This window comes from Numenius arquata, chromosome 4 (assembly GCF_964106895.1).
Source record: "Numenius arquata chromosome 4, bNumArq3.hap1.1, whole genome shotgun sequence".
Lineage (NCBI taxonomy): Eukaryota > Metazoa > Chordata > Aves > Charadriiformes > Scolopacidae > Numenius > Numenius arquata.
This window is the reverse complement of record NC_133579.1, coordinates 22963713-22978154: the sequence shown is the minus strand read 5'-3', so window position 1 is coordinate 22978154 and position 14442 is coordinate 22963713. Positions and strand designations below refer to the sequence as shown.

Here is a 14442-nt window from a genome sequence, read left to right as displayed (position 1 = left end):
AAAAGGTGAAGTCACATACTGTGTAAATCAAAATAAATTTTAGTATTTGGTGTCTTCTTTTTAATACTAATATTGCTTCCTCCTCTTAAAATGGTTTATTTAGCTTGTGATGACAACTGCACAGGAGTTTTATTAAACAGTTTGGATAATCTCAACGAGGCCATACTTTCAATGAACCTCACCGGTGTTGCCCGTGTGCCCTATGGGATATTGTCAGAGTTAGAGAATGCAACAAAACATCTGAAGGTAAAATGAAAAAATAGTAGAAATCCTTAGTACACCTTTAAAGCAAAACTTGCAGCCACTCATGTGTGCCAGTAATTTAATAGAAGCCCTCCTGATGTTCATGGCTTAAAAGTGTGTGTGTGTAAGTGATACTAGATTAAGACCATTACATCCGATATAGAGCTATACCTTAAGTTATTTAGCTGCCTGTATTACTTTCTTTTCATTTGTTGTATTAGCATTTAAATAAATGAATGGATACATTTTTCAATCAGCACTGTTATTACGTGCTTCATGTGGATTTTGTGCATCCCTAAGTCTGCCCAGACCTACTGAAAGCAAGGGGAATAATTTTCAGCAGTGAAATAGAAACATCAGGCCAGCTCTTTTCCCTTTTTGGTCCCTTTGCTAAAAAGCTGCCAAGGCAAAGCTCTGGAGGCTGTTTCCCCTAGAGTCTTTGGGAGGAAGCGGTCTGGCAGGCTGCTTCTCCGTTAGCTAGGGTGCCTGGGATGCAGCAGGTTGCTTTCCTTTTGGTTGTGTGGCAGTCCTTACTCCGTCCTCTATCTCAGGACACAAAAGCCAGGTAGAATGTTTCAGTGTTGGACACTTTCAGGCTGCTTGTGGCAAACTTTCCTTCCAGCTCCTCTCCCCCTTAAACAAAGCATGAAGTACCACATTTTGTGGTTCTACGGGGTCATTTACTGTTGCTGAGTGTTAAGTTCATGTGGTCTCTGCACAAAGCCAAAGATAAACAGAATCCTCCCTGCTTCATGATCACTAAAATATGCACATTTATTGATAAGAGTCTGCTCAGCAATAAATCAAGCAAGAAAAGCTCCAAGACAGAAACAAAGCTATCTTTGTATTCCACCATATCGCAACAAAATCAAAATAATGTGAGCCATCTTTTGCTGCTGGATTCGTTAAAATTTCTTCTATTTAAGATGTAAGGCAGACTGAATTCCAATCAGTGTACTTCAAAATGTTAATAATTACAATATTTGAAGGCAAACTTGACTAAATTACATGTTTATGCTTCAGCAGAGATACTCTTATCCTTTAGTTTTAGTTGGTAGCATTTTAGTTATAAAGCTTCAATTATGATTCCCTTCCTTTATGTCGTAAGACATAAACATACTAAATTATTGTAATACTTTAAGGATACAATTGACTTGCATTCTGTAATTGTTTTGTGTTTGTATAGGAGCATCATCTTCTGGGACTATAAACATTATTCAATATGTAGCTTTTATTTAGCACTTTAATTATAAAACAAAGTCAAATCTTGTTTAAGTTTCTGCTTTAGTACATACATTTTTAAAATATTAAAGTCAAATCAAAGCCAGCTGTCATTTTCTTGAAAGTGGAATGCTAAAATTGATACAAAACCACTTGTTGACTATGGTGTCAGTTCTGTTTATGTAAGGCCACAGTGTTCTTTATACAACTTAATCTTAAGGGTAAGTTAGTAGCCTTGTAATTTTTCTCTGTTTGGAAACAAGTATTCCCCTCTTTCTGGCTAATCAAAGATTACCTTCCCTTTTGTCTTGTACCAAAGTAACTGTAGCCAGAAGCCAAAAAATCCCGAAGTTTATTTGTGTGAACATATCTTCCCTGAAGGGGTGTTCCCTGCACTGTGTTGAATCTTTGCCTTGTGCTGGTCGTTCAGGAACTCTAGTATTTTCCTCTTTTTCTGTGCATTAGGTATGGGTCTTCCAATAATGAGAAAGTTACCAAATTGCATCGTCTACTCCTCATTGCTTTTGTATGTCTGATCCCTCTGAGGACTTCAGTAGTTCTGTTTTTCTAGTTAAAGCCTTCTGCTTTACTCCTCCTGACATACCTAGACTGTCCCATTTTGAGTTTTTGAACTGGGTTTTTGAAGGAACTTTGCTGTGCTTTATACCAGGAGGCTCAAGAGTGTCAGCTTCTGTTTCTCTTTCACTTGTTCTTTCCTCATCCTGAGGAAAAGACTTTGAAATTTCCATTTGACACAAGGCTGTTGGATAATCCTGTATATTACTTTAAAAAGATGGGCAGAATGATACTTATTGCGATATTTACAATGGTTGGCTCTGAAACATCTGAAATCTAAAAATAACCTTTCCCAGACTTGGTCTCTTTGTAAGAGATGCCTTAAGCATCTTCAGAGAAGTGGTATTCTGTTGCAGGCCTTGACTGTATCAAATATGATACACTTGGGTACAACGGCCTATTTATTGCCATATAGAACAGTCTTGAGGTGACCTTGAAGCCAAATACAGCGTATTATTCTCTCCTGTTGGTGAGAGGATCTGCAGGGCTGCTCGTGTTAACTTAATGCATCTGGAGGGCTAAAATCTTGAACTCCTGAGTGCCATGCACTGGGTTTTTACATGGAAATCATAGAGCTCTCCAAGGTCATCCTCACAGATATACCCCAGATGAAGCTGTTTTGAGGAGACCACCTACTGATACAGTAGCAGCTGTGGGACTGGATGGAAGCATTTAATTTGATGGACCTTGGAACTTCTCAAAGTAGCTTATTTAGGCAGCTCAGACTGTGGTGAAATGGAGAATCAGGAAAGCAGAAATATTGGAAGTGTGATATGTCTGGATACTTGTTTTCTTATTTAAAGAAATGACAGGCTTTGTTGCATGAACTGTATGTATGTAATTACTTTATGTCACCTTAAGTGTTTTGCAAATCAGCCATTTAAAACACAAATAATCTAAATAGTGTGTGTAGTTACTTTCTTCCCATAACTTTTCTGGACACACAACAAAGTCCTTAAATTACAGTGTGTTGTTCCTTCTTGTTTCTTGTAGGGGTCTATAGTTCCTAGAGAAGATCCAACTTACTCATTAGCTACAGCAAAAGAAAGTCTTCTGAGTTTATCAGGAGGAATTGATCAGCTGAATGAAAAGGTGGGTGGTGGCTTCTTTATTTGTAGCCTTTCTGGAGAAATCCTTTGAGATTTCAGATTTCATAGCAGTACATAAATGACAGCTATTTAGAAATTATTTCAAATCAATTCAATTGAGTTCAATGATAGACTTCAGTCTATTCTGCAGTCTTTCTGAGGAGGGGAGTTAATTGGTCTGTGGAATTCTTCTGCAAACAACAGTATTTCATTATATTATTGTACAGAAGATTTACCTGGTTTCTGTTGAAGTTCAAAAGCTTTTTTTGTACTGTGATCATTTAACACGCTAAAACTGGAGAAAGGGAGATACTTTCTTCTCACTGGTATTAGCATGTGGAGCTTATTCAATTGTGTCACAGCTCAGTATTTCCAAAAAGTCTTTGATACCTATAGTATTGTGTTTAGAATTATGTCAGCAGAAATAAATCTGTTGAAAATCCACATGAAAAGCAGACATTTGTATTGCTTACTTTGGTAAAGAAATAGATTTGGTAGTTATACTCTTATTGATTATGAAAATAATTGGTAACACAATTCTTCATTGATATCAGAGGGGGGAACTTTCAAAATAATTAAAGCATCTGCAAGTGTGGAAGGGTCAGAGATTTATGAATCAGCTAGGTCTACCCCATCAAAAAACATTGTTTCCTCTCACAAAGTATTCCCAATATTGGGAAAAGAGTGTAAAAACCATAGACAAATGTCATGAGTTAATCAGTGTTTTAGGAGAACTTTCAAAAATTTATCTCTGATTTTATTTTAGTCGTCTAGATTTTTGAAAAAAGCTTGGCAGCTTAACAGAATGACTCAGGACACCAGGAATAAAAGTCAAGAACTGGCTGGATTTATTGACACAGTACATACAACCATCAAAGGTATCCTGCTTTTAAGATATTTCTGCTTTTTTACAGAATTTAGTAGGGTATTTCCTTCACAACTCTTAAAGAACTATTTACATTGAAAGTACTACAGTTTGCACAGGGGGTTACTGTATACTTTTTTTTATTGATGTGATGTCACTAAATTGTTTACTCTCCTACTTAGTACTTGCTGAAGTTGCTATGTCACTAAATGAAACACTGGGCCTGGATCTCCCACTGTCAAATGCTACATCTCAGAGCCTGCAGGATGATATTTCTGCCCTTTTGGATGCCATGCGCAAGAAAGATCTTGTTCAACAGCATCATAATGCTACCAGTGTCCTAAAGTAAGCCTGTTCTACTGAAAGCTTAATTTCACATATGTCTGTACTATGTAATACTGCTTTTTGGAGAGATATCTGGAGATACATTGTGCCATAATAAGAGACAGTGTGATGGATGACTAGCCCAGGTGGAGCTATATGAACTCTGAATTTGGAGTTAAATTATTTGAAGATATTTGGGCATCCCATGATATTAATGTGGCCAAAGCCTGTTCATTTGCACGTTATACAAAATTCTATTGCAATAAGTAAAAAGACTCAGTGGTTTCAGTTTGATTCAGATCTGGCCCTCGTACACATCTCCTTGTTGCTTTTGGCTAGGAAATGTCGTAGAACTGTCTCAGTCAAGCCCAGGACATGTCAGGTCTGCTGAAGGACATGATGATTTATTGTCACTGAATTGCCACTGAAATCACAGATTTGAAAATGAAACCAAGGCACTTGTTTTAGCATTCTGAGCCACTGTTAAGGGTTATATTCCATTGTCTTGATTTGTCCCCAGTTAAAAGCCATTTTAAAATAGCCTTTATATTTATCAGTTATTAGTGCTTATTGCCAGACTTGGCAATATAAAAAACATTGAGTGTTCCAACAGTCAGCAAAATTTTTGTTCCAACTTCAGAAACACTATGTATTGCCCTAGCCCACCAAAAGCTGTAAGAATGTTAACATTGGCTTCCAGGGACAAAGATATAGACCAGAGTGGAATATTTCTGAAAATTTGAGTTTTCTTTATTAAATGCTCCGGATTCAGCAGGGTGGAATGTTTGTGCTGGTAGCATATCTGATTTTGTACAACAGACTTCTGTGCATGTCCTTCTACTTAGTATTAAATTGTACAGAAGCCAAATGGACTGTAAAAGTACCGTTTATTCTTATATTTATTAGGAACCTCAAATAGCATTTTTTTGCAGTAGGAAAAATGTCTCAAAGTGCCCTGTTGCATAGTAACAGAATGTTCAAACTTTCAACATCAGCTTTTGAGCTGTTATACAAGGCATTTGTAAATTAACTTTTTCAATTATAGGCTTTACTGAAATTTCGAAAGTTGTCTGAAAAGTATCCTTTGACAGATTGAAGAAGAGAGTTAATAAGATTTATAAGATTGTTTGCTCTGCAGAATTTATCATGCAGTGCAGCTGTAAATTCAAAACTGATTTAAATAAGCAGCTTGACAGTGCATTTTTCAGGGAGCAGAAGTTACCACATGGCTCACAGTGGAATGAGCTTGTGATGACATACTATTAAGCAACATTCATAACTCAGGTCTCTGCACATTTGCCATGTAAGGCAAAGTTCCCAAATCATTTGAAATATAACCTTTTTACACTACACTGAAATAAAAGCCATTACTGTCTGTAAAATACTTTCATTCTTGTAACTTTTTTAAGACTGTGGCTTCTGAGTGTAAGGACTCTGAATTATTAGTTTTAAGACTACATGCAAATGCACATCTGCTATTCAAGAAGAATGATGGAATGTATTTTGCTGTATATAATTGTGAAACAAACTATGCTCTTTTTCTTTAGCTAAAGATCTGTATGATTTGAAATCTGATTAAACGGGACAAACATTTGTTTAAAAGTAGCATTACAGGAGCTGCAGTTGGCAGCGTATGTGCTGAAACAATGAGAAGGGAACTTTTAGGATCGTTTTCAGTTCAATTCCTTCAATACTGGAAAGTGTTCAAATGGAGATGCAAATATTCCCAAATAGAGCAGCTGAAGTGATTAACAACTGACAAATCTGGGGATGTTTGATATTTCCCAGATAATGTCTGTTACTGATTTCAAAAGATAAGTGCAGATATTTTAATAAGGCTATTTATTTTTATTTGATATTTTAAATTTTCAGGACTCTTGGTTAGATGTCTTTCAGTTCTGGTTACTTGTTTCTTTCCAGTGTTAATCCTCATAGTTGATGTTTTGATCCTACATTCAAAATATGAATCACTACAATTAAGACAGCAGTCCTAGAGGGATGTTTCACAGAAATTTTGATGTGGGGGATGTCCCAGATAAGTCCAAGGAAACGTAATTTATACTAGCCCCTTTCCCTCTAGTTTACCACATACAAAGTTTTTGAACTGTATTCCTGTCCTCTCTCCCAGTCAGTCATCTTTTGTGTGGTAAGATGAGTAACTAAGCTAACGTGTATGTATGTTATTATAGAAAAAACTGAAGACTTTTGTAAGAAGTTGCATTTAAATTAATTTCACATGTCCCCAATTTCTCCTTAAGAAATCCATGCCCAAGTTTCTCCGTTGCCATTTATTTATGTTTCTAATTCCTCTTTTTGTCAGAGCTGCAGAAAATTTGTTGATCCGGGTTCAGAAAGAATATCTTAAACCCCAGCAGGAGCTTGCTGAACTGCAAAAGGATGCAAGCCAGCTCTTATCAAAGCACAACAGCAGACTGCAAGATGCCCAGGACCTGGTGAATAAGGCGCTTGCTAACATCGATGAGACCAATCGCTTGTTTCCTCTTATCTCTAGCAACCTGGCAGAGTTAAATGTAAGACTGTACAGTCAGTGTTGTTGCATAAGAAATAACCAATATGAAATTGCATTTAAAAGCTGCCTTTTAGACCTTATTATATTTGTACGTGTTTAAACATGTTAATATATGCAATACCTTAAAAAGTCAAAGGAAACCATACCCCTGTTTGAAAGGCAAAACTGATTACGTAGTATGTAAACACATCTGCGCTAGCTGACTTTACAGACTACTATAAAACACTTGATTTATGCTGTAGGACAAAAAGCTAAATATAAAGGAAGGTGAAGAGGTCTCGTCTGTGCTCATTAAAGAAGGGAAGGTCCTAGTGAATGTTGCTGCTGCTCTTGCCCAGGATGTAAAGAACTCTACATATGTAAGTTAAGTTTTAACATCCTCTTTGACGCTATCAGGTGTATTTTGCTACTGAAAAAAGAGGAAAACATTTTGTTGTGCAGAACCTGGAGGCCCACCAGGATGGGTTAGTCCTATGGAGCACCAAGCTGCGACACCATGTGGATGAACTGGTGATGCAGATGTCTGTGAGAGGAGTGCTTGACCTGGTATATAGAGCTGAGGACCATGCCGCCCAGTTCCAAAGGCTTGCAGATGCACTAGAGAGGTAGGAAACTTCACAAATATGAAATCAGGAGAGAATTACAGTAGTGTCTGTCAGATTTAATTTAAACAGGTAATAGCTTAATCCACTAACGGAGTTCTCTGCCCATGGCAGGGGAGTTGGACTAGATGATCTTTAACGGTCCCTTCCAACCCAAACCATTATATGATTCTATGATCAGTTCTTATTCCCCATTTCAGGGCTTTTTACTTTTAATGCAATGTACCTTTATTAAATGATATAGAGGGTGTTGGTTAGTCTTGCATTTCATGTGGCATACTTACACAGTAACCAGTGAATTATTAAATGTTCAGTGAGTATATCATGATATGACTAGAGAAGCTTCTGGTCTGTGTATGAATACTTCTTGATAATATGTCTCTCAATCTCATCAAGAAGCTGTTCCTGCTATGCCTGCATTTTATTGCTTTCAAAGCATCTTGCAGAAATGAGTGGGTTGCAATCTCAAATCCACTCAAATGCAGTCTTAGAATTTGAAAGTTGGGAAGTCATTCCAGTTAATTCAATGGAAATTAATTTCCGATCCCAGGAATTCTAGTATTCTTGCTGTTTTGTCTTTTAAAGTCAGCAGATATGTATGTTAAAAGTTAAATCATATCAGATAGGAAAACTTGCATGTATTTTAAGTTTGAGAACAGAAAATTGTGCTCTGAGCAACTCTGCTGACTTTACTGCAGACAGATGAATTCAGTAAAGCAAAATTTAATACAGGATAGCTTTCAGATGCTTATAATTTCCTCCTAGGTTCTGTATTTCTCTACTTTGCTTTTGAGCTCCAGCAAGGAACCTGTTCTGTTTAAGCGATGTAATTTGTTTGTTCTTCATGCAAAATGTGACTTAAGTGGCTTTATAAATTGAAAAACTGACCATAAACAAAAAGGAATCAAGTAGAAAAAAATAGATTAAAACCTTTGAACTGGTTTTTTACCTCAAAACAATGAATGTAAAGCCCCTTAGGCAACATAGTGCAAGGTGTGCTCATTTCTTTCAGAGTGCATCATGTATTCTAGAAAGATGTGCATGTTGTAATTGAAGACATGGAATTCAGTGCTTGATTAAGATACTCTCATGAAAAGAGAATTGCTTGTTAATTCTCTGTTTAGTGGCCTCTCTAAAGTAAGAAATGTGACTCTGAACACAACTGCAGTCTACACCCACTCCAGCGTTAAAAGTGTGATTGAAAGAACAGAAAGTTTGGCAGATGATGCATCTAGAGTTATGAATGGCCCCTTGGATTTAGTAAGTATCAATGTTAGTATTTTAATTAACATATTTCCCTTTCTCATTTTGGAATATTTGTTCTAGTTGTTTTTGCACTTGCTGAAATTTGAGTTTTCTTGATGGAGGCAAGTATATACCAGCTAGTATATATTGTATCTTGAATCTGTACTCCAAGAAAGTAATGGTATGATATTGAAAGTTCTGTTTACCTTGCTTTTCTCTCTGCCACAGTACCATTTATCTTTTTTTTATTTGTTTTCTTACTGTCTTAATGCATGGTTAGCTAGACTGTACTTGGTTCTGTGAGTGTGTCTGTATCAGTCATTTGACATGCATTCCTGTAGAACTTAAATTCCCAAACCTCTGGTGCTCCTTTCTACTTCGGGAATTTTTCAACCATCTCCTTTTTTGACCTGTCCCTCTTCCATTTCTATCTAGATCTTCCCAGCCATGACTATTTTGCTTAGTCTAGGACATTTCATAACCACACGTATGTTTGTGTGGCAACTGCCATCCCTCTGCCTTGCAAGACTGTCAGGTTGTTATTGAAATAGTAGGTTAAAAAGACCTGACAAGTTACCAGTCTGACATTACTACTTTCATATTATTCTATTTCCGCCCCTTTTACTCTTTCTGCTTTTCATGATTGTAAACCCAAGGAAGGAATGGGCTGTGTTTTACAAGCGTCATGCACGTGACTGGAGAAACAAATATGTGACAATGTATTTATATGGAAGTGATCAAAATAGTTGGCATTGTTTTGTGATCTTGCATGATATTTTAGAGCACTCTGCCTTTGTACAGCATGAATCCTTCAAGGTACTTTTCCAGATTTTCCAGTTGGAAAAATGGATCAAAAGAACTTTAAAGACTGGGATTTTGAGATACCTCACTTTAAAGTCCTTGGTGCTAAGAATTTTAGCCTGGAACTAGAATTACTGATGTTCCAAAAGGCAACACTAAATCAGTAGCAGTGTTCAAACTAGGATTTGGTAGGTTTTGTTTCACAGTCTTCCCTTTTTATTAACTCACAAAGAGATTCAATGTCACATTCTTGGAAAATTTATTACAATTTGTATTTTTTTTAATTGATTCTTAATAAGGCAATAAATAGAATATCTCAGAAATAACGAGAATGTTCAGTAACCTGCAGACCTCCACAGATACTTAAATGTTTTCATTTGAATTTCTGTTTCTCATATGTGGCAACTGATGTCTGTGTTTTTCAGCCAGAGGAGTCTCTCAGTCTTCTTGGAAAAGAAACTCTACAGCTTAGCTCCAAATTTCAGAATGAAGCTAAAAATCTGAATAAAAAAAGTGATGGTCAGTGCTTTAGAGTTCACATTTGTGCTTCTATTTCTTTCTGTATCCTGTTTTGTGGGGGTTTTTAGTGTGTTGTTTTTGCTATGTTTTTGGTTTTTTAAATAAGCATGAACTAAGATAAAATGCTGTGTAATACTATATACATATTTTTATACAGTTAAGATGAATGTATTATGGAGTCATGTATTACTTTAAATTTTTAGGTAAGAATATAATTTTTCTCTGTAAACACGTAAAAAATTGGCCTTCACTATATCTCATTTACCTCCAAGCAATGCTTTCTTTATGTTTGTTTTTCCAAATGTTATGAATTAAATCATTAGGGATTGTAGATGCCTACATCTACAATGTAGGCATCTAGGATGTAGATTAGGGATCAGTAGATGAAGAACAAACATAATTCTTGTAGACATACATTCATCCAACTTTATCTAATAAATCATGGATTACACAAGTATGTAGGATGATATATTTAAATCATAATCATTTTTACTTGTTCCTTCTACACAGCTGAAATACAGAAACAAGCTGAACTTCTTTTGTCTGTACAAAGTGCCTTTTCACTCAGAGTCCCTCTATAAATTCCAAAATCCCTTTGGTTGTTTTTTTTTTTTATTACTCCAAATATGCAGCAAAGCATTGGAGTCTGCACTATGGAAGTTCAAAAAAGCTTTTTGAACACAGACTTTGTGTGGGAGCAGAGGCTGGCCCTACGGGAAATTTTGAATGAAATTGGACAGAAAGTGAATGTTTCACAGAGATAAATTGTAACTGTAAAATGGTCTTTGCTTTTAAAATCAATGGCTTTACAAATATGTATGCATTTTATGTAATTCAGATGGATGGAATACATACCCTTTTTGTTCCTTCTGTTCTACGTATTTTTATTTTCAGTGTGAGGTGTCTGCAAACAGATCACAAATAAATAAAAGTAAAACACTTCTTTGAATGGCTCCTGTCAGATATCACAAAAAGTGAAGAGCATCATAAAAATTGTAAGGGTTCGCAATCATGGAATTGTTTTAATTTTCAGTATTTTCCTGACTATGTTTCTACCAATTCAGTCTAATGGAATTGGCCAAAAAGCATAACTTTGAATGGAACAGTGCTTACAGGAGCTTATCTGTGCATATAGCATTCATTTTGCAGTCCTATTTATAAAATGCTCTTTCTGTTGAAAAAAACAAAAAAGTTCCATCAAATGAGTGAATACTTGTTATCCCTGTACATAGGGTTTGTGTGGGTTGTATGGTATTTGTTTATGCATAGAAAAATCATAGTTATTTCTTCCAACAGGCCTTTTATTTGGATTGAATGGCTTGAACAAAAAGGTAGAAAAGATTCAAAAAAGTACTAATAAAATTGTCAACCAGCTTAATGATTCCCTGTTGACACTAAGAGCTTTGCCTAATGGTAAGTGAAATTTATATTGACATTTTCCTTATTACAGAACCATCTAGTGCAATCCTAATAAAATCCTGTTAATTGTCTAATTGCAGAGATCTAGCAATAAACTATACTGGAGAGTTGTTTGGCCTCCTGCCTTACAAGGAGTATTTTCATTTTTTCAGTAAACCCGTGAAACATAACTGGGTTATCGTATAAGGTCTGTAGTCTTATTCCAGTTTCACACTGCTGTAAATGAGGAGGGGCTCTGAGAGCAATATAATTACACTGATGAGGAGAGAATGAAGTCCTAGAATATTTAATCCCACATGGACAGAAACCGACACGTGGAACTGTGAGGTTTTGCTTTCTTTTGATAGCTTCTTTCAAAATTGTTTATACTGCACTGTGAATCTTATCATCTGTGTCTAGATGTTTTCTTGTAAGTGCAGACTTAATTTAATGACTAAAATGTTCTTTCTCTGCTTTTCTAAAACAAGAGACTTCCCTTTTTTTAAAGAAAGATCATTATTTTGTAGAAAGGCAAGACCTAGATTTCATGGCAATTAATAGAGAAAATGTCTTTGAAGTTGTGAATAAGAGGGTCTGAAATGCTTTGCCAACCTTAATAATGTTGGGGTCTTGTTTTGTTTTGTTATTTTAAGGTAGAAAAGCACTCATAAAGGCCTCCTGTCTGGGTTGTTGGGTTGTACTGTACGTGCAGATTAGAATGCTAAATCCAAAGCATTGAAAATACCCGTTTTACAACTCAGGCTCTTCATTCATTCTAAAGGTTGATATTAGTGAAAAAGTTACACTGCGTATTAATTGCAGGATACTGTCTGATGTAGAGCTACACATTGAAAATTAAGGCATTATTAAAATCATGAAACAGTCTTCCTTAACTCACAGCTTAATCTTGTTTGATTTCAGTTTTGTTATATTTCTTGAAGTTTTCTCTTTTTTTTTTTTTTTTTTTTTTTTTAATCTGGGCAGAGATTCATGGTAGTGTTGCCCTCTGTATAGGGTACTGGTAGTGAAGAAGGATCCCTGCAGACCTAAATCAGGTCTTCTGTGCCAGCTGCAGCATCTTCCCCCTGTTTCAGGCACAGGGAGTGTAAGGGGCAGGCTGAGATTGGGAGTGGTGCACTCACTATATAAGTGATTGTAGCACAAAGCAAAGGGTGTCATAGACCTTCTGCCTCACCAGCTTTCTGTAGGATTCAAAATATGTCTCAGACTAGTGACTCTGGGTGGCAATTGAGGGAAACTTAGGTGGCAATTTAGGGAACTTAAACACTATGAGCCTTATGTATTCATATAATCTTCCTGTTGGGATAGGCAGAATCAAGTCTGCATTCACCATCATTGCATTCTGTGTCTATGTTGTATTCCAAGCTGGTCATGAAAAGTAAAACATTTTTCCTAGAATTCAAAGCTTGGATTAATCAAGTCATTTGATCAAAAGATGTGAAAATCTGAACTGATGAGCTTTAATTAAAATTGCTGCAAATTTTATTATTTATATGTGTGTTTAATAAATTTAATATAATATAACTCTGTGTATATGTATGCATGTGTGCATGAACAAACATAACTACATCTATAGATATATCCATATCTGTATCACCAGTTTGGGAACACTTACCATATTTTTCTGTTGAGGACCATGGCCATTTTCCAACTTAATAACTGGGCAAGAGGAGTGGCACCAGCCTCCTGGCACTCCCAGTTTCACAGAAGATAAACTTCCCACTCTGTAAGCCATGACACATTCAACAATCAAGCAGTTAGATCACAGTAGGTCTTGGTTTGGAGCTCCCCTCACAGACTGAAAAACACAAACAAAAATATAACTCTTACTATGAAAGGAACATAACTGACAGCATTTCTAGTATTTTGACTATGTTTGTAACTGTGTTGTTATGAAGCCAGGTGTTTATTAATCCCAAGTATGTATGAAAGCTGTGAAATTTTTTTGACTTGTGTTTCAGATACAAGAAAATACATGCTTGAGGTGAAAGAGCTGGCTGTATCTGCAAACACCAGTTCTGTGGTGGGTTTAAGTCACTTTGGGGATTTCAGTCAAAAGCTGCTGAATACTACTTCTACGTTGTCCCGAGTTAATGACACGTTGAGGAAAACTAGTGAGATTATAACTGATTCATCAAAAGCTGGTACGTTTGCTGCTTCATTGCTCTTTAGAAATGTCACTGCTTGCAGAAGCAGCACTAATATTCAATTTTAATAGGCATTAAATATGAATCTGATGGACTGAAATTTTCTTCCTAATTCAATAAAAATGTGCTAACTTTTAAAAAGACATCTAGAGGAGCCACATGGGATATCCTTAAGTATGCGTATTTCTTACTGGTGTTTAAAATTGCTGAAAACAAAATAATCAGAAACAGGCCAGCTTGGCTAAGTATTTTAGCAATCAACAGTACGTTTCTCTTTCAACCTGCGTCGACATTTCATTTCTGTTTTGGCAGCAATCACAGCTGAAAAACAAGTTAAAGAAGTCGAAGCACAAGCACGTCTTTTATTGGATAGGCTGAAACCTTTGAAGATGCTAGAGGAGAACCTGAACAGAAACCTGTCTGAAATTAAAGAGCTCATCAGCCAGGCCCGCAAGCAGGCAGCATCTGTAAGTTCCATCATCCCAGACTTAACTGGCTTCACTTTTACTTTTAGCAGAGAAGTTCTTTGAGATAAAGAGCTTAAAATTATTTACTGTCAAAGTATCTGGTTGTTCCAGGGTGTCATTGAAGTCCAAGAGCACTGAGTGATGCTAAAAGCATACCAGCGGGGCTGTTGGTAGATTTTACAGTTTTAGCTTCAAGTTTTTTATTGCATTTGTTTGTCAGAACAGCAAAACAATAATTTATTTAGTATTTCCTTTGTTTCCTAGAGAAATAATAAAATACAGTATGTCAGAAAGCAATCATAGAGATCTTTTGGTGAGAAAGAGACAAGTGAGAGGATGGTGCTGCCGTTATTTTAGGACAAGATGTTAATTTCTAAGCTTATTTTAGAGATTGA

General features: G+C 36.1%; 1 protein-coding gene across 1 annotated transcript in view; it reads left to right on the top strand.

Annotated features, from left to right (window-relative positions):
* Positions 1-14442, top strand: part of LAMA1 (laminin subunit alpha 1) — a 111108-nt gene that overhangs the window by 76075 nt on the left and 20591 nt on the right. The window contains exons 33-44 of the mRNA XM_074146799.1: positions 104-246; positions 3034-3132; positions 3895-4006; positions 4176-4338; positions 6638-6848; positions 7090-7206; positions 7289-7452; positions 8574-8709; positions 9921-10014; positions 11311-11427; positions 13395-13577; positions 13893-14047. Of these exons, the coding sequence (XP_074002900.1) occupies positions 104-246; positions 3034-3132; positions 3895-4006; positions 4176-4338; positions 6638-6848; positions 7090-7206; positions 7289-7452; positions 8574-8709; positions 9921-10014; positions 11311-11427; positions 13395-13577; positions 13893-14047 (1694 nt within the window). The remainder of the gene's footprint in view (positions 1-103; positions 247-3033; positions 3133-3894; positions 4007-4175; positions 4339-6637; positions 6849-7089; positions 7207-7288; positions 7453-8573; positions 8710-9920; positions 10015-11310; positions 11428-13394; positions 13578-13892; positions 14048-14442) is intronic.